The following is a 27,327-nucleotide window of genomic DNA, read 5'->3' as shown; positions in this document are numbered from 1 at the left end:
TACTAAATGCATTTTTAAAAACAGTTAATATATTAACGTAGCTCAAAAAGCATAATTAAAATAAGGCAAACACTGAAAAGTCTGTCTCCCTTCTTGCCCCCATCTAGCCTTTTCTAACTTTATCCTTACTGGACTCCCATTCAGTTTCTTCTTTAAATGTCTGCTTCTTTTGCCAAAATAAGGAAACTGAGATAGAGGACTTATTTTGCCCCTTTTATTCACTAATATATTTTAGGTATCTCTCCGAATCATTACCTATAGATTGAACTTCCTTCTTTACAACTGAATTTACAACTGAATACTCTTCCATTGTATGGATATGCGTAGTTCTTTAACCTGCTCAAGACCCTTTTTACCTCTGTTTCCAAACATGTGCTATTACAGTGCTGCAATGCATGAACCTATCTTGCACAAATAGATGTTATCTAAAGATTCCCTGTAAATGGGTGGAAAATGGATATAGAACTTGGATCAATATATTAAGAGGAATTGCACCATTTTGCATTTGCAGAAAAACGTGTTACAAAACTTGTGGATTTTTGGCAACTGGTAGTGTAATTTTTAATCTATCTTTTTTGGAATCTGTGTGTGCATGCACCAGGGGTGGGGAGTAGGGGCAACGGGAAGAGGGAGAGGTAGACAATCTTAACAGGCTCCATGGCTGTCGTGGAGTCAGAAACAGGGCACGATCTCATGACTGAGATCGTGACTTAAGCGGAAATAAAGAATCGGACACAACGGAGCCACCCAAGCGCCCCATTTAATCTATTTTGAGGTGTAAGATGTAGATCTTAAGTGTACAGGTTGATGGTTGCCTCTGTATACACCTGGCTACCTACCTCTCAAGTCAAGATACAGTACATTTCTTGGGGCGCCTGGGTGGCTCAGTGGGTTAAAGTCTCTGCCTTTGGCTCAGGTCATGATCCCGGGATCCTGGGATCCAGCCCCACATCAGGCTCTCTGCTCGGCAGGGAGCCTGCTTCCTCCTCTCTCTGACCACTTGTGATCTCTGTCAAATAAACAAATAAAAAGATACATTTCTGTTACATTAAAAATTTCCCTCTGCTTTTTCCCAGTACATATATCCCCTACCATCATGTCTCCTACTTAACCACTATTGAGTTCTCTCACCATAGAGTTGCTTGCTGTTAACATAAATATAAATCTACTAGCTTTTTTTTAAATGATTCACCCAAGTTGAGTATCTACTGTACCTATTTTACTGTTGCATAATATTTTATAAATATATCACATTTGCCCAGTCTCTAGTTACATATATTTGCATCATTTCTTGTTTGATACTATGTTAAGAGCTGCCTATGAACATTCTCATTTGGACCTATCTTGTCACTCTCCTGGAGTATTTTCCGAAGAGTAGAATTGCAAGGTCATAGGGTAGCTAACATGTTTAGCTTTATTAGAACCATCAAGTAATTTTTAAAACTGGCTTAACTGTTACATTCCCACTGTCAGTGTATCCAAGTTCTATTTGCTGTACACATCCATCCCATGATACTCAACCTGATTTTAGTCATTCAGATGTGTAGTGATCTGTCATATTAATTTTCATTTCCCTGATGAATAATGTTGAGCACTTTTACACACTTACATTTCAATGTGTTCTTTTGTGACATACCTCCAGATTTTTTGTCCTTATTTCTAATTGGTTTGCCTTTCTGATTGGTAGTTTTGTAAAATTCTGGATAGGAGTTGTCACATATATCATTTTTTCTTTCAGTTGGAGGCTTGCTAGAACTATGATGAATGTGTTTAAGAGTTCATGTAGATAATGGAGAATCAAGTTCTCACTCTTCCATAGGAGGAATAAATATCAAAAAAATTAAAAAAGAGCAAAGGGGCACCTGTCTGGCTCAGTTGGCAGATTACATGGATCTGATCCTTGAGGTAGGGCATTCAAGCACTACACTGGATGTAGAGCTTACTTTAAAAATCAAGGAAGGCACCACTTCATAGCCATTATGTGCAAATAAATAAATAAATAAATAAGTGCAAAAAAAAAAAGGGCAAGAAAACAAAAAACAAGTGATCACAAGGATATGGAGAAAGTGGAACACTTGTGCATTATTGGTAAGAATGTAAAATGGCACAGGCAACAGTATGGTAGCTTCTCAAGAAACTAAAAATAGAAATACCTATGATCCACTTCTGTGTATATACCCAGAGTGAAAAGGGGTATCAAAGAGAGATTTGTACACTCACATTCAGAGCAGCATTATTCACAAGTCACAGGTGGAAGTTGCCAACCCAAGTGTCCATCGACAGATGAATGGGTAAGCAAAATATGGTGTATATACACTACAGAACATTATTTAGCCTTAAAAAAGGCAGTTCTGATGCATCCTGCAACATGCACAAAAATGGAAGACATCAGATGCTAAGTGAAATAAGCTGGTTACAAAAGGACAATTCCAATTATATGAAGTACCTGGAGTAGTTGACCTCATAGACACAAGGTAAAATGCCGAATGACAGGGATGAGGGGAGGGAAGAATGGGGCATTATTGTTTAAGATACAGAGTCTCAGGTTTGAAAGATGAAGAGGTCTGTGGATAAATGGTGACACAGCACAGTGTGGACTGTTGTTCTGTAACAGTGTGAACTATAAAACTGTCAACTTAAAAACTGGTTCAAATGGTACATTTTGTTATGTGTATTTTACATTAAAAAACTGAATCAAGATGGGTGCCTGGGTGGCTCAGTGGGTTAAGCCTCTGCCTTCTCTCAGGTCATGATCTCAGGGTCCTGGGATTGAGCCCTGCATGGAGCTCACTGCTCCGTGGGGAGCCTGCTTTCCCCTCTCTCTCTGCCTGCTTGTGATCTCTGTCAAATAAAAACCTTAAAAAAAAAAAAATTGAATCAAGAAAAGCCGTGTAAGCACGTTATTTACAAGCATGAAGGCAAGTACAAGTTAACAGCATTGGGAATGCAGGGTGAGCAGTAGTGGTAAAGCAGGAGCAGCACAGTACTTTTTGTTACGTTATCTTGTAGAACTATGAATTTTAAGCTACGCACATGTATACTTGGAGGGGGAAAGGATTTATGCAGATTGAAATGTGTAGGAAAGAGTCGGTAGGTCTAAGTGGTTCTCAAAACCCTATTAGGAATAGCTGAAAGATCTGGCAGTATTTGATCCAGAGTGGTCTCTGAATATATGAAATACAAAGATTTCATAAATGTGTAACCACTATGCGCCTCGCTTTCTTGATACACATTTTTTTTCATCTGATGGTCTCCAGTAAGAATACAACCCACACCTTAACAAACTGTGACCACTACAAACTTTTATTATTTTAGGACCAAAAAGGAGCGAACTCAGCTGTGGCTATTTACCTAGCTCCTCCTGTGTTATTTTTTAAAGAAGACTGTCAATATTTTAAAAATATCAATGGCTCTCCCTCACTTTAACAAGTAGCTTTTGGCCAGATTTTCTTCGCTGAGCTTTACATTTTATCTTCCTAAAAGCATAGCTCAAAGTCCGTTCAGATAACCATAATGTAAAAATTCATCTGTAAACAGAAAATAATTTGAGGTCTTTTGGATGCTACTAAATACAAATACCTTCCTCCCCCAAAGCATTTGTCTCCTAACTCCTCAACTGAGTTAATTTAATTTCCCTGGACTGACTGACTAAAAGATTACAACCTGAACAGCCAAGAACTGTTAAGGTTGTACATCATTAAGGAATACACACAGATACTTGACTAAATTAAAACAAAAAACAGAGGTGCCTGTGGTCATGACCTCAGAGTCCTGGGATAGAGCCCCGGATCTCCTGCTTCATGTGGAGTCTGCTTCTCCCTCTCTCTGCCCCTTCCCCAACTCATGCTCTTTCAAATATAAAAACTCTTTAAAAAAAGGGGGGGTGGATATTCTATTGCCATTCCTGGTTTTTTCAGTGGAACAAGTTTTTAAATGCCAAACACCAGATGAACCAATAAGCTTCATTAATGTAAACAAACCTCTCAAGACATCTAGCCTTGAAAAGCACATTAAATATAAAGTCTTAGACCAGGAAGTAAAAAACAGAGACAAAAAGAACTGTAGTATGCCAAGTGTGGATAGTTTCCATTTTAGAATCTTAGAGTGGCAATTGTAAAACTTAGTTGAAATCTTGAAATGACAGTTGTTCAAGCGAAGAAACATAATAAATTCATTTTTATCAATGTGGGAAAATCCTTAAAATAGGCAAATAAGTACATGATGAAACTGTATTTGTGCTCCCCCGAGTGCAAAAGAGGTTAAGTGATTTCCATATATATTTTTTGTCTTTTTCTTTTCAGATAACCACATTTTAATATCAGCTTTGGTGATTGCTAGCACAGTAATTTTAACAGTTTTGGGAGCAATCGTTTGGTTCCTGTACAAAAGAAATTCGGATGCCGGTTTCACCACAGTTTTTTCAACTGCACCCCAATCACCTTATAATGACGACTGTGTTTTGGTAGTTGCTGAAGAAAACGAGTATGCTGTTCAATTTGACTAAGATTTTGGAAATCTCAGATTAAGACATCAAATACTTTGACAGTGATTCCTGTGTAGGACTTTAATGTAAAACTTGATGAAAAATTAGTTTTTATGGTGTATTTCCTTATTCCAGCAGCATTCATTATTCTCATGTAATCACTGTGACAAAAATCGATCTTTAGGTTCTTCTAAGAACAAAACTTAAAAAAAATTATCATAGATATAATTTAGTAGTTTTAACCACTTCCTTAAAATGCACCTTTCACTTGAAAAAGTTTAAATAAAGGCCAAAGTAGTAAAACAGATAAAAACCCAGTCTACTCCTCTATCTTCCTTTCCTCCCATTTAGTTGAACACCATAGGTTACAGTTGAATTAAAAAACAAGAACTATGTACCGCTGTAGTTTTACCAATCACCAGGTTTTTGCCAATTTCTAGGTCTTGCTCCTTTATTAATAAACAAGATACGGGAAATAAGACTGTTAAATAGATCTGTACATTCAGATGTCACACATGCCATTTACTATCGCAGTTAATTCTTTTAATATTTTTATCTTCCTTTTTGAGTTAAATGTAGAAAATACTGTATATTTTAAGGAGCTCCTATTCCATGTAACTTTCCAGTTTCATCACTTTGGACCAGGAACAGTATTTAGCACTGATCACAAATGGTTAGAACTTCAATGAAATACATTTTTTGAATCAATAAGATTATAGCCATACTAGGAAGATGTGGAGGAGGCTGGCAGTGAGGCTAACATTTTGACCAGAGAGCCCGTTTAAGGACTTTTCTCCTACTACCAGAACTGTTCCTATACAAGGTATATTATGCTCTCCACTACTATGAACTAGCCATTCGATGACATGAAAACTATGTAAGCAAAACCTGTAGAAAAACACTACATACTACTGCAGTGGTGATGCTCAAAGTCTTCAGTAAAATGCATGTCTTAAGAAAAAGGTGAAAAGAGTAAATCATTTTGGGGGTAAAAAATGAAAATGAAGCTGAAGCAAGAGTGATTTTCCTTAGTATCCTTTACAGCTTAAAAATTTGAAAAGATAAAAAATATACAGAGTTCACATAAAATCAGATTTATTGTATTTGTAAATTTGAAAGTTCAAAGTCGTCATCTCTCTCCCTAACCCACATGCCACCAGTTATGGGGAATACTTTGGGGAGATACCCTCTTATGCTTGACCAACGGCAACAAAGTCCCAGCTTGTGCCATCTGTTTCCACTGGCACTATGAATAACATCCTTCATCACAACTGATGGCACCACTGTTTACTGACACAGGAAAAATGAAGAGATGACAGGACTGGTACTAAACAAGCAGATGTTACACTAGTTGTAGTACACAAAACAATTACAATTATAAGAGCTTTAAATTTCTGAGATCTTGGATATTGTCTTATTTTATTATTGATAAGCTATTAAGAGTGGTACAAATGGTGAACAGACAATTCCAGTCCTACTTTTTCTATTCAAGTTCTATCAGCCCTTTAAGAACTGGGAGTGATCTTAACTCTTCCTTAATAGTCAAATTCCTCTAATAGTCAAATTTCTACAATGCCCAATATGGTACCAACAAGCTACATGGGGCTATGGGGCTATTTAAATAAATATAATGTTTAAGTGTTGTTCCCTAGTAGCACTAGGCACACTTTAAATGCTCAAAACACATGTAGTTACTGTAGCTACCGTATTGGGCAAAACAAATTATAGAACATTTCTATTATCACAAAGTTTTATCGGACAGTGCTGCTCTAGAATCTCCTCTTCCTACAGAACTCCCATACAACTGATTTTCTTCTGTTCATTTTGATAACTTCTACCCAGTGGCAGCTCTTCCAAAATGGCCTCTTTAACCTGATTTCTATATTTTATCTTTCAAGTAAGTTCTTAGAGATCCCTGGTATTGAAGTGTTAAATCTTAATTTTCTTCATATATCAGAACATCTGTTAAGAGGCCCTTGTATCTATTCGGTGGTCAACAGCTAACTGGATCATTCAAATCTGTATTTTTCACATTAAGAATAACATAAATGTGCTTGTTTATATTCAAAATGTATAAACGGCTTTTTTTTTTAAGATTTTATTTATTTATTTGACAGAGAGAGATTACAAGTAGGCAGAGAGGCAGGTAGAGAGAGGAGGAGGAGGAAGCAGGCTCCCTGCTGAGCAGAGAGCCTGATGTGGGACTCGATCCCAGGACCCCGAGATCATGACCTGAGCCGAAGGCAGCGGCTTAACCCACTGAGCCACCCAGGCGCCCATAAACGGCTTTTCTGAACATCTTGGTTCTAGCTAATAAGGACAATATAAATTCTTACATTTGGCAAGTATCTAGAGAGAATATTACTTTTAACTTCATTTTCCTAGGAATTTGCATTCTTGTAGTGAATGGGATATGGTCTCTGTTTAGGGTTTAAAAGTAATAACCAATGAAAAGACTTTCCTTATTTCCTTATTCCCTCTAGTTCACACTTACTAGAAGCTTTTACAATACTGAAATATGAAATCGTGGTACTAAGGAACGACAAGAATACTATAAAAGCTCAAGCCACTGTGTATCTCTGTCATTACAAAACTATAAACTGCGTGCCAATGGAATGTTTTCTACTAAATTTTTTAAATAAAAAGTTTTGTGGGTTAAGCAGAAGATACTTAAATTTTTCATGCTGAGTTCTATTCAAAGTGAAACTGTTTCAAACTCAAAGCATCCCTAAAGACCCAGATGACAGATATTCAAACTGGCATTCTTAAATTTTGTATTTTTTCTTTAAGGCAATGCAAAGGTAACTGCTGAGCTGAGCAATGTTTTAGAAAGAGTTATATATTTTTGTATGAAACCGGATTTTACTTTTTAATAAAGTTCTTGGCTCTAAGGTTTGACGTCTACTTTGAGCACCAATTTAAAAGGAAACATTTCAAACTATAAAGTAAATCAGTCAGTATGCACTTTATTTCCAGCCAAGGTTTTACATTAAGACCAACAAACTATGTGTGGGCAAACTGTTGATTCACGTTTGAGAAATTACATGGTTTCTACTTAGGTTCGGAAAATGTAGTTCGTTGCCATAACATAAGACTTTATTTAATCTGAAAACCACCTGAAGGTGTTTAGAAGTGTATCCTAAGAGATACACTGGGTGACAGAGGAAATATACAGTGTTATGAAAGTATACACAATTCATGACCACAGTGTAGAGCTATTCATGGTGAATAGGTAATGTTCATCTGTTCTCCAAAAGTAGTGAAAAACATTAAGTCACTAAATAAATGCTCAGAATTACCAAGGAACAGTTAAAAACGACCAGGATCCAAACAGGTTACTTATATATTTATCTATAAAGAAGTGACAACACTAAAAAACACATTGAAAACCAGTGTTTTGAACTTTAAGTGTGGGATTTAAAAATATTCCATTAACTTGAGAGTGCAATAATTTTTTCCAAATAACATTTGATGGGCAATTCTGATATACTTTACAGCTGAAATATTCCTAAAAGGAATATCTACATACTATAGCCTATCAAATATAATCTGCATTTTGCAAATCAATACAAAAATTTATCCATCATTTATATTTCATATTTATATACTTTTTAAAAATTAGATTTTATTGCTAAATGAATTTAGAATTCATATTAAATTTGGAAACCTAGTATAATGCTTTCATACCTTATTCCCAATTGATATTTTAGAAACACTGGAAGCAAATGATTATGAAAATGAGACTGCAACAGAAGGCATTTTGAAAGGAAAAATAATTAGGTGCCATTTGCCATTTTATTTCAAAAGCATATTTTGTCCCACTTTTTTCACTAGCAAGAGACTAAAACATGAACCTTTTTTTTTTTAATAAATATGACTACAGTAATCAGAACACAAAAAAGAGTCGTCAGCATTGCTTAGATATCTAAAACAAGGGTAACACTTTCCCACTCACCTAAAAGAAAAATACTTTTTGATTACCAGTTTACAAACATCAGATTCACTGGCCATGTTAAAAGGTCCAGCAAAATTTTAATTAAACAATACTTGAGAATGAATACACACACACACACACACACAGAACATCTGTGTGTGTGTGTGTATATATATTCATTATAAATATATATACACACGTGTGTATGTATATATATACACGTGTGTGTGTATATATATATATAGTCAATGTATTCAATAGGCATTCCCCCACAAAATTAATTCATACTTAATTGCCACTTTTAATAAACACTTGTTCACAGATCATCCATTTGTCTTATATGAAGTTAGGCAATATCAAATGTTCTGTTATGGTCTCCATCTTCTTCGGAATCATCCTCTGAAGCTGTTGAAAGAAAACAGGATGATCAAGAATGATTTTAGGGGGATGAGAATGGAAGTAAGTATGAAGCCAGAATAGCAATGACTTGTAAAATAAAAATCCCAATTTAGTATACTGTTTGATCAAAATGGTAAATGACAGGGTTAGGGGTGGTCTGACTGTGGGCGATGCCCATCCACAATGTTCCCACCCCCACATCTTTTTGTTAGGTTAGTTTTTATAAAAATGAAAATGCTTAAAAATGTGCTTCAAGAAACATCTTCTAAACAACCGAGACCAATCTGTGTTCATAGTAGCTAATGATACAGACACCAGAGAAAAAATGAACTTAAGGCAAGTGCTCTCACACACCTGAGAAGAATCTGGTTTATTACTGCTGCATGTTTGATGCATCCGATGAGAATGAAAAAAAATGTACACAGAATAGGTTATGGGTGTTCTTCCAATTTACATCAAAGCTCTGTCTATACAATGCCAAGAAAAGCTCTATTTAGCCAAAAAAGCTTTATATAGACACAGCCCAAGTTAAAATAATTGGATTCAATAAAAACCTTTTTTTGAGATTATTCCTATGCCTCCACGTTATCAGAAACATCACTTGCGCAATGTTTCTGACATCAATTTATTATTAAGTAGCTCAGAAGATTAAAATACACATCCTGGAATGTCAACAGGAAGGACATAAGTAAAAAACTATGTATTCTATAAACTGTTGTGTGTTCAGAAAAATGGAAGTTCACTAAAATAAACACCCAACCAGCATTTCCCTAATATCAAGGGCAGAAAGGTTAAACGTACACTCTTCTTGTATTAATACTGGACTCAATATTTAAGAGTACCCAACAAAAGGAATTGACAAAAAAATTATGCTATATGTATGGGTGAAACCTAAGTTTCCTTAGTCTATCTATCTTGCAGATCTTAAGTCCATTTTTAATAAATGGTATCAAGCATGTACTTAGCTCATAAATGAGTAGATCCTGCAGTTAAGTTTTATGCTTAAAAATTTTTGTCTTAAAACTTAACTTAAAAAGTTAAGTTTTATGCTTAAAAATTTTTTAATTTTATGCAAAAAAATTTTCTGTATCACAGAAAATATCAAACTAAAAAATAAAACAGCTCTTCAGGGAAATTCTCATGTTTTCTATTTGATTAAAGCCATAGGAGAAGAAAATTCAGTCAGAACTAGCTCTTAGAACATAAGAAAATTCTGGTACTTAGGATTAAGCTTGCAGCACCCACATCTGTCACTCACAGCTGAATTTGGGTGTATTTCACCTCCATCTTTCTCACATGCTGGGAGTAGACACTGCTATGTTTAAGAAACTAAATTCTAAATGAGAATGTTAATTTTAAAAAAACAAAACAAGCAATCTGAGGAAAATATACAGTGAAACAAATCACTATCATCACATTTGGCAAAGTATTAATTATAATTTACCAAAAAAGAGACTGTTGTGTTAGACAACACAAGGGATCTAAACTAAGAAGGTATAAAAGAAAAAGTATTTATACCCAATAAATTCACATTTTATATACCATTTACTCCTTTATATACCATTTTCACAAATACTGAAATGTGAAAATGCATTATCTGGTGGAACCTCTAATCCTCTCAGAACTTAAAAACAATACAGACTTAATGACAAAAATCAGTGTCTTAGAATATTCAAGGCATTAAAAGGTTCCCATGAAGACCAAGTCCTTCCCAAACTTTAAAGGATGCTGAGCTTACCCTAAAGGTAAAAACATTATGCACACTACAGGTAACACTCCAAGTGTTTTGAAGATGAGTACAGAAGATAATCCAGTGGAGAATACATATTTTAAAGCACTTCAAAGAGTGTGATGGAATCTGACCGTGGGGAGCCAGTTGCTTTGGGTGAAAAGGTACAAAAGGTACGGTAATCTTGGATTCTCAGGGATTGTTTCACAGCTACTGATATCTGTGCCCACCTGATATGAAGCACCCTGGAGGTTGTAGGACTTGGAGGTTAAGCTGTGCAGATGCCTGTAAAGATTTGGGCATTAAGTGCCTTCACATAGTAGCCCAGGCAGAAGTCCTAATGCTGGAACGTGATCTTAAGAGATTGGAGCTGCTGGCGGAGCTGGCTGCCTATTAAAGGTCCATGAGGACCTGAACAAGGAGCAAAAAAAAAACTATGGCTTCTGTTATAGACTCAGAATTAGGAATCTTTCATCCTTATTTTCCTAGAACTACAAACAAACCCAGGGAAAACCTTTAGTGATCTAACAAAGCTGAGTAGCAAGTAAAACTTCATAGACACACACACAAAAATTGAACAGATTTAGAAGTGTGGTTTGACCAGTGAATGTTTTCTTTTTGATTAAAAGTTCTAAAACTAAGACATTCAAAAATAAAATTTTATTTAAAATATTAAAATACATCCTATACCTTAAAATAGAATTTAAAAGAATATATGCTTTTAAAAAACTGTCAGTTGCTCTACCCATCTTTCCCAAATCAATTATTTTGCTATTATTAAGCCTATAAATGAAGCTCTAATTTGATAGAAAGAATATACAATTAGGTTTTGCTTTGTGGGTTTAATTTGCAAAAGTAAATTCAACAAATCTGGGAAGGGGAAATTCCACCTACTTTCGAGATCTTCCATATGTGCCTGAAGAGTTCTTGCAAGGTTAATAAACTAGAAACAATGCAGAAAGAAATATAGTAGTTTAAATGTTGCAAATGTATCTAAAAAGAGATTAGTATAGGAGATTCATTTCTACTCAAGAAAGTCAAACACCATTTTAAGCCTTTAAATAGGGGTCTTTCTACCCCCACATCACAAATTACAAGCTTAGGATATTATCTTTTAAATGTTGTATATAATCATTATATAAATGGCCATGTAGATATCATGAATCATGTAGAAACTGAAAAGATACAATAAATTAATCCAATGGCATTCTGTCTTCTTGCAACACCTCAAAAAATTATGGAGAAAAAAATTAAAACCAATACAATTTGGACACAAATGAATTCACTTTTAGTGGTCAATTAAAAAAAAAAAAAGAACAGAATAAAACAAGAATAATAATCAGTATTTTCCTGCCTAAATTTGATAGCTCCAAAGTGTTTTTAATCTGGTGAAGACTTCCCCTTTAATATAATCTGTCTCTATCTTTCACAAAGGCATCCAACAGATCTTATTATATGCATTACATAAGGTTTATTCATTTTGACAAGGTAAGTCACCTTCTAAGAAATAATTTTATAGCACTTACTAAATTTAGGTTCTATGATTTCTTAAGGCCTTAGAAATCAAGAGAGCTCTGCTCAAATTCTGAAAGCTCTTGATAGCTCATTCTTTTTTTTCTTAATCATATTAATCTGTCCAAAAGGCTCACAAGAATAATGTTCACATAATGATTACAGAAAAGTATTTTTTAACCAATTAGAAATAGTATATGTATTGGTTATTTGATAATTTTCAAAATAAAACAGATTTTACATTTCACCAGATCTATTCACAAGCAGATTTACATTTCACCAAAAACTCGGATCTATTTTTAATCATCAGAGTGAACATTTATTTTAAAAAGTCTGAAATAATATCTTTATGAACATGTTTTAAGATATGAAGTGTTCACATTGCTAGAGTAATGAGATGGAGACCCTAGCCCCTGCCACATTAAATGGGCCAGGCAGCAGAGTATAAATTTCCTATGGGACAATGAGGTAACTTGTATCACTTTACTTATGAGCACCTAAAAGACAGCTAGCTCAAGTGTTAAGGTAAGAGTAAACAGAGTAAACACACAATAGTCCGTATCTTCAGTAGTTTGTAATGTGAATGCTTAAAAATTAGTTCACTGGCAATCTTTTATAGGATACTAACAAATGAAATTGAAGTTAATTTCCCAAACTCTTGGTTTTTGAAGTTCAATTTCAATGTCAGATTTCTAAGTTGTAATAATGAGCTGGATGTTCCCTTCCAAATTAAAAAGAGCATTTCCTCTAGGTGTTTTCAATTCATCCCCGTTTTTCACTGAAATATATTCCAATTACCTTCAAGAGCTAGGAAATTACTTCTACAAAAAGCTTAATGAAAAAAATTAGGCTGTTTGATAGAGAAGTAAGGAAGACAGCAATTTCTATTAAATCTATAATATCTTTATTTTTAAGATACATTTTAATATAAGAGCTCCCCCCCCAAAATAGAATGTAAACATATAAAAGAAAGTGCTTTCCAAAGCAAACACTTGCAGCATCGCACCCTTCCCCCCCACTCCAATATTACTTACTCGGACACGCGTGCTTGGTTCATTTGTATTTCCCATCATATCAGAAAAGCTTTGTTCGCACAAGTGCAATAACACAACTAGGTAGAGACCAGAGCTGATAAACTCATACTCAGCCTTTAACAGGGAAGCAAATGAGAAAAATACGGAGAATGAAAAATTAGTAGAATGAGATTGATACTCAGTATACTGATAAACTAGAGGAAATGTATTTGTAATCAGTTTCTAGGAAGAGATACAGTGCCATCTATTAAAAAAGAAATAAAAAATCATCCCTCGTAGTTTCGAAAAATTTTACTAATCTTATATAATGTGTTCAAATGGGTGTTCTTTATTCTCATATAGTCTTCCGTTATGTAATTATTTATATAAAAGTGGGGAAAAAAATTATGTGATAAAATAAATGCTCTGGTTCCCTATAAAGCTTGAAATAGATTTCTTTGCACAGATGGCTGTAACTGTTTACTTAAAAATTAGCATTTCATCTATAGCTGTATCAATATATTACATAACTAAAATCCTATTTTGAGAGGTCAAGTGTTTCTTATACAATTTAACTAACGTCAAGGCACAACAAATACAAAAATGAACTTTAAAAAAAAGGCAGTAGGGCGCCTGGGAGGCTAAGTCAGTTAAGCATCTGTCTGTCTTTGGCTCAGGTCATGATTCCAAAGTCCTGGGATCGAGTCCATACTTCTCCCTCTGTCTCTCATGAATAAATAAATAAAATCTTAAGAAAAAAAATAAAAGCATAGTAAAGTAACTTCCAGATATTGCATAGAAATTTGCAGTGGGCAAAAATAGTTCTTTGGTTTAAAGCTGTTCTGCTGTTTTGAAGGTAAGAATACAAAACATGAATATAATATTATTAAAAATCTAAACTGTTATGTAATTGTTACACAGTGAACTATCTGTAAATTGCATCATTTTCTCATAATAAAGTTATCTGAAATTAAGAATTGTATGTTCTTAGTACGAACTTGAGCGAGTTACTGATTACAGAGATTCTTCAGAATACTCAACAAATTTCAAATTGATAAAAAGTTTCTCTAAATACTTCATTAACTGCTTATTTTTAACTTAAAAGGTAATCATGTGTCTAGGAGATTTAAAAAAAAGAGTTTAATGGTTATCACCTTGAAAAAGATGAAGGCACTGGATAATGAAAAACTAAACTGTACTTAAAATGAAGGTAGTTGTCAGGCCACTAGAATCCATAATTCACAAAGAACAAAGATGTTAAAGCCAGGAAGCTTAATCATGACTGTCATTTTTATAATGACTCCACCCAGTATTTCCTAACACCTCTAAATTATTTAAGAAGTGGGTCATTAAAATTCTTGAAGAACAATAAAAACATTCCTAACTATAATGAAAAGTCAAAACCACCTTCAAGAGACATGATGGAGCACCTAAGAAAGAATGGCAGGAGAAAGCCATCCTTTGAAACCTACACTAATTTTGAGAAGATTAAAAAAAAAACCAAGAACAAAAAAACCACAAAATTCTTTCATTATTCCACCTTTCCACACCCCCCCATTCTGTAAAATACCAATGTCCAGCTGTCTACAGAGACGTCTTAAGAATTTAAGACAATGCATTACTCAGACTGATATTCCTTTTGGAGTACATTTTAGAGTATGCTTCAAAAAAGAGTAAAACAATAATTAACATTAAAGTAATATCTATACTACAGCAACTGCCTAATGTTTCATTCATTAAATGAGTGACTCTTAACCTGGAGGTAAGCAATTAGCTTCAAGAGATCTGGGAATCCCTAAAATTATATACAGATTTTGTGTATATGTATATTTTATAAGGTGTGTTTCTGGTTTTATCCAGATTTTCAAAGGGTATTCATATTCCCACATTTAAAAAGTGAAGCATGCCCAAAAAAGATCATATATTGCATGTTTCCATTTGTATGAATATATCCAAATTTCATCCAATTTGTATGAAATATCCAAAACAGATAATCCAGAGACGGAACACAGATTAGTGGTTGCCAGGGGATGGGAAAAGGGGGAAGGAGCAACTGCTTAATGGGCATAGGATTTTCTTATAGAGATGAAAATGTCCTGGAACTAATAGAGGTGATGGTTGCACAGCACTGCAAATGTACTAGTACCAATAAACTGTTTACCCTAAAATGGTTACGTTATATAAACTTCACTTCACCAAAAAAAAAAAAAGGGGGCGGAGGAAGGTGCTCATTACTCCTTCATTTAAAAAGTGCTTTTTCAAGCATTCGTGCATTCTCTCATCATCATCTTTTTATCAAAAATTTGCTAAGCACACTTGGATAATATGGCCCTAGAGCCATCCTTTGTAATCTCTGCCAACATCTTCCCTCTTCCCCTGAATTTCCTTTAAAAAGGGGAAAAAACTGAGCTTTAAGCTTCAAGAAAAAAAACTGATCAAATCAATGGGGGGTGGGGGTGGGGAGGAGTGATTAATACATACCAAAAAAATCTGAGAAATGAGAGGAAAATATTTGAAATAAAATCTTAATATGATCAGAGAAATCCCAACATTATTCATTATATAATTAACAGCATGACTGTAGTGATACAATACTGAAGGAAAGAGAAACAATGTGAACTTGGAATAAATGATTTCATGTAAGATAACTTGTTCAACATAAAGGTAGGAGTGGGAACAGGGCGGGGGGAGCGGGGATTAGGAAGGGTAGAGGGAACCAGACAGGAGTAAGAACAAGGGGCATCAGATAGGTTCATAAAAAAAATTATTCCTGGGCGCCTGGGTGGCTCAGTGGGTTAAGCCGCTGCCTTCAGCTCGGGTCATGATCTCAGGGTCCTGGGATCGAGTCCCGCATCGGGCTCTCTGCTCAGCAGGGAGCCTGCTTCCTCCTCTCTCTCTCTCTGCCTGCCTCTCTACCTACTTGTGATCTATCTCTGTCAAATAAATAAATAAAATCTTAAAAAAAAAATTATTCCTAACATAAAAAATATAGAACTAGGATGCCGGTGTGGGGACTGGTGTTTTAACTATTTTCCAGTACTCAAGAGGCATTCACAATTGAGATAGCTATGGGGAGAGAAAGTTGGTATTACTACTTTGGGACTAATTTTCTAAGCTTTTATTATTTTCAGGTTTATTTAAAAGACGTATGATGAATTTTATTTTAAACCCAGAATCTGTGACTTGGTTATTTGCCTTTCGCTTTAAAAAGTTAGGGGAAAAATAATACAAAATTATAAAATCATATAATACCTAATGTAATAACAGAGAATTATATTAAAACCATTACTATTATTATTTCAATGTCGGTTTTCTGACCATGTTTTAATCTTTTCTTCAAGAGTTGTCCTTTAAGCATAGAATAGACACTTACCAAATTAGGCAAAATATACTAACTTGTTCATTTGCATGAGCTCTATGTAGTTCATGAATATCAAAATCCTCCAGGTTAAGCTGCAACTTCTCTTTACAGAGTTCACAGGTGGTTACGGCCTCTAACGAAGAACCTGGTAAAATCAAAAGTAAAGTTTAGTTCTGCTATGTCTCCACAAACATTTTTCCTTGTAAAGTTCTTTTTGAAAAAGATTTTATTTGAAAGAGAGAGCCTAAGCAGGGTGGAAGGTGGAAAAGAGGCAGAGGGAAAAGCACACTCCCCATGGAGCAAGGAGACCAATGTGGGGGTTGATCCCAGGACACTGAGATCATGACCTGAGCCAAAAGCAGCTGCTTAACCAACTTAACAACCCAGGCACCCCTCCTTGTAAAGTTTTAAGCTTAGAATATAAGTATATACTCTATACATCAATAAGACTACATTGATAACACTGATGTGCTTGTCAGGTTCTAATCTACGGTATTTAGGCCCAGCCCATTATTTAGGTATCTACTGTTTTCTGCCTCCCAGAAATGCACATACATCTCCACCCCTGATGGTGGGAAGCTGACAATGGAATGTCGTCTGTACTTCCCACTTCCTCAAACAGCTTGACAGGATGCCATGAAAACAATTTTAAGTAATACAGTATCCCAAACAATGAGTTACCCTATACTCAGGCCAGTATCTTTGACAACATAGACCTTTTGAGCTCTAAGAAATGTACCTTCCCTAATGAGGGGAAAAAAGGAATCCACTTCTGTCCTTTCAGCCACAAAAGGAGTGAAGTTCTGATACATGCTACAACACCGATGAACCCTGCAAACTTGCTAAGTAAAATAAAGCAGATACAAAAAGGACAAATATTATAATATGATTCTATTTAAATGAATTATGTAGAACAGGCAAATTCAGAGAGAAAATGAGCAAGTTACCAGGGACTGAGGAGAAGGGAGAGGTGGAAGTTGCTACTTAATGGATACAGTTTTTGTTTGGGGTGATGATAAAATTTTTCAAGTGGGTAGTGGTGGTGGTCACACAGCATTCTGAACGTATTCAATGCTACTGAGCTGTATACTTAATAATGGTCAAAAGGAAATTTATATGTATATAGTTTATCAAAATTAAAAGGAAAAAAAAAGCTCCTTCTATCCCATATACATTCAGTTATTGGTTACTCCTCAGCTTCTGGGTCTAATAGGTGATAGTCTAATTAAACATAGCCATTTCCACACCTCTACCCCACCATTTTTATTTTTAGATAGAGCTTTAAACCGAAAAAGATGTCCTAAAAGTTTAAGAAGTCATGTTATTAACAGCGTAGAGGTTTAGATTCAATTCAACTAACATTTGTTGACTTTGTTATGTGCTAAGATTTAGAAGGAAAAGGTAGTAAACCCTGTTGTCTTCAAGGAGCTCTTAAACCTCTTAAAACAGTAAATTTGGCATGAAGTCCAAGACAGCAATGGTAATTTATATGCATTTTCTTTTGAAAATACCTAACAGAAAGTGAGTGCTATTTTGAGGTAATATGTTGTCTCAAAATGTCCTGTAGTCAAACTACATAAGATATTCACAGTATTTCAAGGAATGAATAAAAACTAGTTGTGACTGTTGCTATTTTAGGAGTCTAACATACTTAAAGATTTTGAAATTAAAAATGCCATCTGGAATATTTTAATAAAAAAATTAGTATTGTACCACTGACAACTAAATTCAGGGAAAGTTTGTATTATGATCTGAAGGAGAATATAAAGAATGTGAAAGATAAAATTTAGCAGACATTTCCTAAAACTATCTTCTGATTCAGAAGCAAAGTATTATTATAAAATATGGACCTTGGAGACAGACCATGTAGTACAAATTGTTACACATCTTAGGGATTCATTTCTTCTCTTCTAGGAGTTAAGTGACTTCTAGAACATTCAAAAAGGTCATATATAGCTGAGAAAAGTCCATTTATACCTACATTGTTTAGTCCACGACTCTTTCCACGTATACCCCACCTCATTCAGTAGGCCCTGACTGCATCTGTCTAAACTCATATGTCTATAAACTTGCTTTATACATCTCTGCACATCCTGCAGAATTTAACAGTCCACACATGGCAGCTGCTTAATAAATGTTTATATCAATCTCTACTAGAATGAATATTCTACCAGACGGGTCTTCGTGTACGTATGAGAAAGGCTTGTGAAAATTTATCAGGAAGGTTCAGATCTTGAGATCTTTACATTCATCTGACTGTATCTTAGAAAGTACCTATTATAACCTGATAAAACCCATCAAACTGAGTATTTGCCACATGCCAAATACTGTGAGAAACTATAAACATCATCTCATTTGACCTTCACAACAACCCTGTGTGGTACATACTACTAGTTCTACTCATAATGGAACTGAGGCCCAATCCCAGAACTACTTAAGAGTGTCTAAAACTAGATCTAGGCATCTTTGTATCTAAAAACTCTACTGGGTAATTGTGACCCAGCAGCCAGGGTTGAGAACCAATGTTAACAAACTTACTAGAGATCCTCCAGGTTAAGTGTTAGAGCCATTATGCCAATCTCGGCTTGTCTAATTCCAAAATGCCAATGTTCTTAACACTGTATTATCTGTTTTTCTGCCTACACAACACTAACAATCGAACTGCAAATATTATCAGAAGGTGAATCACACTGTTTTTCATTCTGGTAATGGCTAACATTCCTGGGCCCTGACTATCAAGAACCAATGCTTCCATGACAAACACTCATTTCATCTTAATAAGGCCCTAGGGCAGTGATAACAAAGCCAAGAGGCTGTTTTAACACCATACAACTAAGAAAAGGCTGCTACAAATCAGACGCATCTGTCCCACAGCTTTGTGATCAGACTACCTTAAAACAAAAACAAAACCCCCCTACCCCATGGAGGCCTTGCTACCTAGCTACACACAAACAAAATTTTCCCAGGAGCCTCATAATCTCTAGCTTAAACAGGTTACCCAATGCTTTCAAAAGATTATTAAAATTAGTATTAATGCCATCATACTTCACAAATGATTTTCCTAAGTCACCAACTGCAAGACAGTCAATCTCATACTGTGTCCATTTATTAATCTGATCTAATTTCCCACCCTACTCACTCTACTAGTTATTTTCACTATGTTCTCTGGTACTCATAGTCTAAACTTCTCTCATAACCAGTCTCTTTTTTGATTAATCCTAAATCACAGTGCCCTTCTAGACTATTACATACTTTTTTCCCACAACCCTTTATACCTCAGGACCAAGAGGTAGAAATAAATAACCCCATACCTATTGCTATTTTGAAACTCTAAGTCCCTCCTCTTTCATTAATAACTTTAGCACCTGGCTTTCCAACTTTATCAACTTACTTCTTGGCCATTTCAATATCCACACACACTTCCTCAATATCTGTGCTTCTAAGTATCACCCTTCCCCACCCTGCCACATCCTATGACCCCATTTTACTCCCTAATTCCTCCACCTTATCACCAGTCTCCTTAACAATAAAGCTTACTGAATAGGGGTCTATGTGGCTGTTTCCTGTCTTACCTTGTTTTTTATTAATCATGCTCATGATTCCATCACTCCACAAAAACTGAAACCACCAAGGACATTCATGCTACCAACTGCCATTTCTTTGTTCGAATCTCTTTGTGATACTTGGTATGTTTGATCATACCCTCTTTAGAACACTTTCTTCTTCTGGCTTACACAACACTGCATTTTCTTAGTTTTCTTCCTACCAGATTGAGGCTGCTTCTCAGATCTCCTCTGCTCCCACTAAATATGTGGGTGCCCCAGGTCTCTGTCCTGGCCTTATTCCTTTGATACCTGTTCTTGCTCTAGGGACTTTACTTAATCCCATAGCTTAAAATTATTACTTACGTGCTCTAATTCCCCAAAATGTAACTTTCAGCACTAATGATTTCCTGAAACAACAGGTCTGTCTAGCTGACTGCCTAGATCACATTTTTAGATGGTTTTCTAATAAGCAGTTTACGTCTAAAACAGAATTATTTCCTGCCCCACACTTATTCCACTCCTACTCTTTAAGTTCAGGAAATGGCCCCACCATGTACTCAGTTGTTCGACACAAAAATATCAACTTCTCAAATTGTTCTTTCTCCTTCACCACATCCAATCTATTGGCAAGTCATAACAGAATCTACCTCCCAAACACACCAGAATCCAACCATTTCCACTCACCATCTCTTGTAAGATAGATTCCTGGATGGACTCCCTGCCTCCATTCTTGTCCCCCTAAAATCCATTCTCCACAAAGCAGCCAAAATAAAATCATTTTACTCCCCTGCCTTTCAGTGGCTTCCCATCACACTTAGACAAAAATCTAAATTTCAGACATTAGTTTTAAAAGTCTTAAATGACATAACCTCTGCTAATCTCAACTATCACCCCTCTCCTTGTCCACTAATTATACTCCTGCCACACTGCATTTCATTCAGTTCCTCAAACACACCTATAATATTACCTACTACCTGAAAGTTTTCACACTAGAAGTTTCCTCAGTTGGAATGCTCTTGCTCTCATTTTGGAATAGCTGGCTCCTCTTTGTTCAGTTCAAATGTTCTCACCTCAACAAGGCATCCCTTTAACGCCCCATACCACCACAAAAGCAAGTGCCTTGTCTGTCCTGTTTACCATTCTAGATCCCACATCTGGAACTGTGCCTGGCTCCCTAATGGGTACTCAATTAACAATGAATCCCTATAGTAACCTTATTACTACTCCACAACAGCATTAGAAACAAGTATTTCTCAAGGCCACATAGCTGGTAAACAGTAAGCATGACTTTTTCAGAAAGATTTTACATAAGGATCAACTGTGATAATCAATTATAGTTACCCAACATCTATGAAAAAGTAGTTTGTTGGGTTAATAAAATACAAGAAACACTACGAAAAATTTATGAAGCAAGACTAATGAGTGCTTGTTTTTAAAAAAAAAAAAAAAAAGATTATATTTTTTCATTTGACAGACAGAGATCACAAGTAGGCAGAGAGGCAGGCAGAGAGAGAGAGAGAGAAGCAGGCTCCCCGCTGAGCAGAGAGCCCGATGCAGGGCTCCATCCCAGGACCCTGGGATCATGACTGTAGCCGAATGAGCCACCCAGGCGCCCTTAATGAGTGCTCTTTAACGCTTTTGCTGCAAAACATAACATTCTTTTGAAAAGAGTGTAACTCTGACAATAAATTATAATCAGATTTGCTAACTAAAATACATTTGTATGTATATCTCTTAGAAAACCTGTGAAAACAAAATACATAAAAAGATAAATCTCACCGGAGTTAATTTTGGCCTGTAACCACTTTTTCATACACTCTTGGTGGACATACTGCAAACTTCCTGTGCACTTGCATGGCTCTATCAACAAGTTAGATGATGATGCAGCTGCCATCTGACAAATTCTACATAAGTCACCTTCTTCTTCTTCAGAATCCTCTAAAAGGAGGCTAGAAAAGAAGGAACATTTCATAAACAGAGTTATGATAACTCATCCTGGATGGTCATTTCCAAACATACCTATCTTGAACAACGTCTTTGTTATTTCTACTCATGTTCTGAGTAGAAAAAAGCAAAAACCTTAAAAAACAGCGACCACCATTAAAAAAAAAAAAAACAAAAATAACAGTTCAGTAAGAATAAAAATTATATTTTAAAGATAAACAGAACAGGATATATCCTATTAATCTTCAAATGCTTTAAGTAATTTTCTCTTTGATATCACACTTTAAGTTTCTTATTTTTCATGATTACTTTACAAACATACCTAAGAGATTTTAATTTCTGTATCAGACTACTTTCGATTCCAACAGTATAAAGGAATATACTTACTTACATACTTAACACTTTTCTCCCCCACCTCCCCAAAAAAGTCAATAAATGACTTGTTTTTTTTTCATTTACATGCTATTTAAACTGATAAAACTTTTTGTATTTAATCACAGTAAAAGACAACAGGTTTTTAAATTCTCCATTTCCCCCACCCACAGCAATGTTATTCAATTATCCTAATTTTTATAGGGCAGGCTTTTCCAGTTTGAAGACTTTCCATTAACCTATGTCCTCTATTTAATAGGCCAACATGTACTGCTTAATTTAATGCAAGATGATAGCTATGTGTATATATATATAATTTTTTGTTAAAATCCCTATTACCTTAGTCTATTGCTGGAATGAAAGAGTACTCACAACTGAATGCTTAAACTGCTACTGAAATACAAGTGGATTATACAGGTTCCTAATGAATTTAGAAAAAGATGTGTGGAAAGAGGATTAGATGTATAACAATTAGGTGACTATCATGCTCTGACTGAACCAGAGATATAACCTCAACCATAAATATTTATGTTTTACCTTCAGATTTAACCTCCTTTGGCTTACAGTTTCAATTTTTTCTTTTAGTTGGGGGGGTTCAATTTTTTAGATTCTCATTCATTTACCTGTGGAGTGTCTTAAAATCTTCAGGTATGAGCAAAATATATAATAAAGGAATACACACAGATTCTATGACAAAATAACCAACAAATGCTACTTTATAAACTATCTAATTAGACAGAGTGATGCTAGCTTAATTTCTCTCTGGAAATTACTAAGCTAACGCTTTGCTCTCTGTTTATACCACTGGTTACTGAATTCCTCAGCAGACAGCTTGTAATGAGAGGAAGTTGCTATAATGACATTAAAGCTAACGCTATCAGGGCAGTGAGTGAATCGTTCTCCAAGGAAAAAGAGCAAACTTTAAGTGCAGGAAGAGAATAGTCCCATGGTACAATTTGTCCTACATAAAGAGAAAAGGGAATATAGTGGCCTAATGTCCAACATCTTAGGCTCCCCTTTATCCCCAGAGGTTTAGATTTGAATGTATTTGTTCTTTAAAAAATCTAAAAGGATAGTAACAACTATGATTCCCAACAATGCCATTACATTAGGCCTTTATGAATAAGAAAAAACAAAAACGCAGAATACCCCACAGCCTTCACTTTACCTAAGTCTCTTCTCAGAAGTGTGTTTTACATGTACTATCCTAATCTGTTTTTATCAGGAAAATTATTTTTCATAAAAATTATCTTAACAGATTGAAAAACTAAGTATATAACATGACAAAATAATCAAGTTGGGACTAAAATTTCTGATTTTTATCTTTACTCTTTTACCAGAGATTTTTAAGCAATCTTCAACGCTACAAAGATACATTTGCATAAGAAGATTCTAAGTCCTGAATTTAAACTAGTATTTCCATCAAATAGTCATAATATACAAAGAATATTCAGTATACACCTGGACTTCAAAAGTAAAATAATCTGTGTAAATGATTTTTACCTCATTCCAAAACAGTCTGAGATAATACAAATAAATGGTAAATAAATCTTACTAAAAGCTAGACAGATTGTTCTGATAATCCATGACCATTGAGGCCCCTTTACCAATCTCATTTAGCAGCGGTCTATCAAGAAAGAGGTAAGAGATTAAGAGTTTTGTCTTTTGAGCATCTTTATCAAAACCTGGTTAAAAATAATCTTTAGACAATTTCTTGATGCAATCTATACTCCCAGTGTCTACCTTCATTATTAATTCTCATCTATTTCCTTTGAGAACCTAACATCTCAGCGGATATAAATTTTAAGGAGAAGAAACCTTAGATACCAATGTTATGAGAAGCCATTTTAGAAAAGGACTCCTTCCTCTAATCTGCTCTATGCTTTATCAACTTATGACAGGTATTCAAATTTACCTCTCTTTTATTTTCTGCAGTCTCTCTGGGTCTCTTGAAGGTGCACTTTTAGTTTTATCACTTTTTCCATCAGATGAACTCCAACCTGAAGGAATAATATCTACAGTGATCATGACATTGTCGGTTAAATTATTTCCAAGTGCTGGGGGGACTGCAAATCGAAATAAGGAACCAGGAAGGATCCCTGTTATTCCTGTATTTCTTCCACTGTGGGCTGAATCTGACGTGGAGCCACCAGTACCAGCATTACTCGAAGCCGTAGATGCCTGTGATCTGCTGGCAGTAGCCCCAACAGGATCACTCTGTGCTTCAAGGTGAACCACTTCATTTGATTCTCTTCTAAACATATGATGAGATCTAGGTGGTATATCAGAGGTAGGTATCCTTGAAGATTCATCTCGTCCCTCTCGTCTCCTTCTAGAGAACAAAGGTGTGCATCTATTTCTAAGTGAGGAAGATAACCATGGTCCTGTATTTCTACCTTCAGATTCCTGGTTAAAATTTTCTGAATCTGGCTCAGAGCTATGATTTTGGCTAAGAGAAGACAAACCCCATCTTCGCCTAAGAAATCGAAATCCCTGAGAAGCTTCAGATGCCCTATTATCGGGGACATCAGAAGATGATGCTGCATTGCTACGAGACTGTGAAGCTGTCAAGATTCTTGGAGACACATAGGAATTTTCAGAACTCAACGATCTTGTATTCAAGGAATCCTGGCTAGATCTTCGTGAAAAAAAGGTAGATGACATACTAGAAGCTATACGCGACAGCAATCTCCTGGTTGAACGTCTACCTTCATTGTCAGAAGATTCTTGAAATGATCTTTGAGATGAACCAACCCTATCTGAACTGCTTATGGTTGAGGTTTCATCTCTATTTGAAATATAAGAAAATCCAGGCTGTGCACTGCTTTGGGGAGATTCCAATTCTCTTGGAGAAAAATTTGATCTCAGAGAATTTCTACTAGAGTCCCTAGAACATGGTATGGTCTGATGTTCAGAAGGCATTTGGTGGTTTGTAGATGATGTATTCAACTGTAAAGTGCTCACGGAGTGATCTTTTGGTCTTGCTCCCTGTGAATATGAAGAAGGAACTCTGTCTTGAACATCTATTTTTGAAAGAAAAGAAAGATACCAATGACATGAAATAAAATTGGAGTATTATTAAATTTGCATTTATTAATTACTGCAAACTGAAAAACTGGATTCAAACCAAATACTGCTATATTATAATATACATCTTAACTATTATAGGAAAAAACATGTATTTCTCTTTCTGTACCTCTGATAAAATACAGTATTGCTGCTAAGTCAACACTGTAAACTGAAAAGAAAGAAATGTGTCACAGCTTATGAAACAAACATCTAAATCTACTAACTTCTTGAAGGTTTAACAGTCACAATTTGTTAATCAGAAACTGATATGGTAAAATAATATCTAAATGGACAAGGAATTTTAAATGGGACAAATAATTCAACATAAATGATTCTAACAAATAAAGGCAAAATAATCCTAGAGAGACAGTGTTTTTGGAAATTCTTACTCTGCAATAAGCATAAAACTTATTTCACACAAATATTATTATCCTTATAATTTTATGGCAAACCATGCTAACAGCTAAACTTTCTCCAATCTTTTTTCTTTCAAAGTAAGAGCAGTGGATGTTATCTCTGGTTACTCATCAGACATACCTCTACTTCTTAATACTTGCTGGGAGCTCTAAGTTAGAATAGGGTCCTGGTAGTTGCAGTTTTGAAAACTATACCCCTGGTGGTTCAAATCTTGAAATGGGATGAGAAATACTTGTGCATCCCTTTATAAAAGAATATTTATGCATACACTTAGCTTAAGAGTGAGATGCTGCTGCACTAAAACATGGAGCCTCATGAAGGAGTAAACTGTTAGTGGCTAAATCTATTCTGTCCTATACTTGTAGACCTCCAAGCATAGATGGTATTGATACTATATACTACAGCTCCTCTATCTGAACCCAAGCAAATAAAAAAGATGTTTTCACTGGTCTTAAGCAAAGGCTTGCCAAAATAAGCGTATTTAATAAAACCTACACCTTTTTTTTTTTTAAAGATTTTTATATATTTATTTGACAGACAGAGATCACAAGTAGGCAGAGAGGCAGGCAGAGAGAGAGAGAAGGAAGCAGGCTCCCTGTTGAGCAGAAAGCCCGATGTAGGACTCGATCCCAGGACGCTGGGATCATGACCTGAGCCAAAGGCAGAGGCTTTAAGCCACTGAGCCACCCAGGCGCCCCTAAAACCTACACCTTTTAAGAACAAATGTGTTTTCTTCTATGTAAATCAAACTCTACTTTTGCCTGCTAGCTATGTCAACTTCCACAAGCACTTTGATTTTTTAGTATTTTTGTTTTATGGTATTTAGTTTTTGAAAAACTTAAGCTTAATGTACACTGACAGAACTAGTGTGGGTCTTTATGGCAAGTGAATGAAAAAGGCACATTCACATTAAACAAAAGTAATTCTAAACTATGCCTTAAAATGTTGATTTCAAGCTTTAATTAGGTCAGAATTTAACTATAAGTAGTTATTACACTACATAGTTGGACATGGACAACATGGGTTTGATCTGTACAGGTCCACTTACATGTGGATTTCTTTCAGTAAACACGGTAGGTATTATGTATTTTCTCTTCCTTATGATTTTCTTAACACTTTTTCTAGCTTTATTTTAAGAATGCATTACATAATACATAGAACATTAAAAAAAATGTGTCAACTGCTCATGTTTTTGGTAAGGCTTCCAGTCAGCAGTACGGTTTGAGTACTAAAGGTTTAGGGGATTCAAAAGTTATACACAGATTTTTCAAGTACCAATACTGGAGGAGGGGTGGAAATAGGGGTCAGTTCCCTCACCCCTGCACTGTTCAAGGCTCAACTGTACAAGGCAAATGATGTTGGGGTATAATAAAAATTATTTAGTTTACTTTAGAATATTAGGCATTCTTTTTTATTTATTTATTTATTTATTTATTTGAGAGAGAGAGAGTGTGAGAGAGAGCATGAGCGAGGAGAAGGTCAGAGAGTGAAGCAGACTCCCCATGGAGCTGGGAGCCTGATGTGGGACTCGATCCCGGGACTCCAGGAT

General features: G+C 35.3%; 2 protein-coding genes across 13 annotated transcripts in view; one reads left to right on the top strand and one right to left on the bottom strand.

The window, feature by feature from the left end:
• The window catches only part of LOC122902519 (CD302 antigen), a 135,656-nt gene extending 130,084 nt beyond the window's left edge, over positions 1-5,572 (top strand). For both annotated transcript variants that reach the window (XM_044242162.1, XM_044242161.1), the window contains one exon: positions 4,302-5,572. In XM_044242162.1, coding sequence (XP_044098097.1) covers positions 4,302-4,504 — 203 coding nt within the window. In that variant the 3' untranslated portion in view covers positions 4,505-5,572. The remainder of the gene's footprint in view (positions 1-4,301) is intronic.
• Positions 5,573-8,590: 3,018 nt separating this feature from the next.
• The window catches only part of MARCHF7 (membrane associated ring-CH-type finger 7), a 48,669-nt gene continuing 29,932 nt past the window's right edge, over positions 8,591-27,327 (bottom strand). Inside the window, exons 5-11 of one of the 11 annotated variants that reach the window (XM_044242168.1) lie at positions 24,208-25,315; positions 21,756-21,925; positions 16,467-16,576; positions 13,092-13,205; positions 11,440-11,488; positions 9,171-9,195; positions 8,591-8,822 (exon numbers count right to left, since the gene is read on the bottom strand). In XM_044242168.1, the coding sequence (XP_044098103.1) occupies positions 8,810-8,822; positions 9,171-9,195; positions 11,440-11,488; positions 13,092-13,205; positions 16,467-16,576; positions 21,756-21,925; positions 24,208-25,315 (1,589 nt within the window). In that variant the 3' untranslated portion in view covers positions 8,591-8,809. The other 10 variants (XM_044242172.1, XM_044242167.1, XR_006383816.1 and 7 more) reach the window with 10 other exon arrangements.

This window comes from Neovison vison, chromosome 3, assembly GCF_020171115.1.
Source record: "Neovison vison isolate M4711 chromosome 3, ASM_NN_V1, whole genome shotgun sequence".
In the NCBI taxonomy this organism is placed as follows: Eukaryota; Metazoa; Chordata; class Mammalia; order Carnivora; family Mustelidae; genus Neogale; species Neogale vison.
Note: the sequence above shows the minus strand (reverse complement) of the source record. Positions and strands in the feature narration are given on the sequence as shown.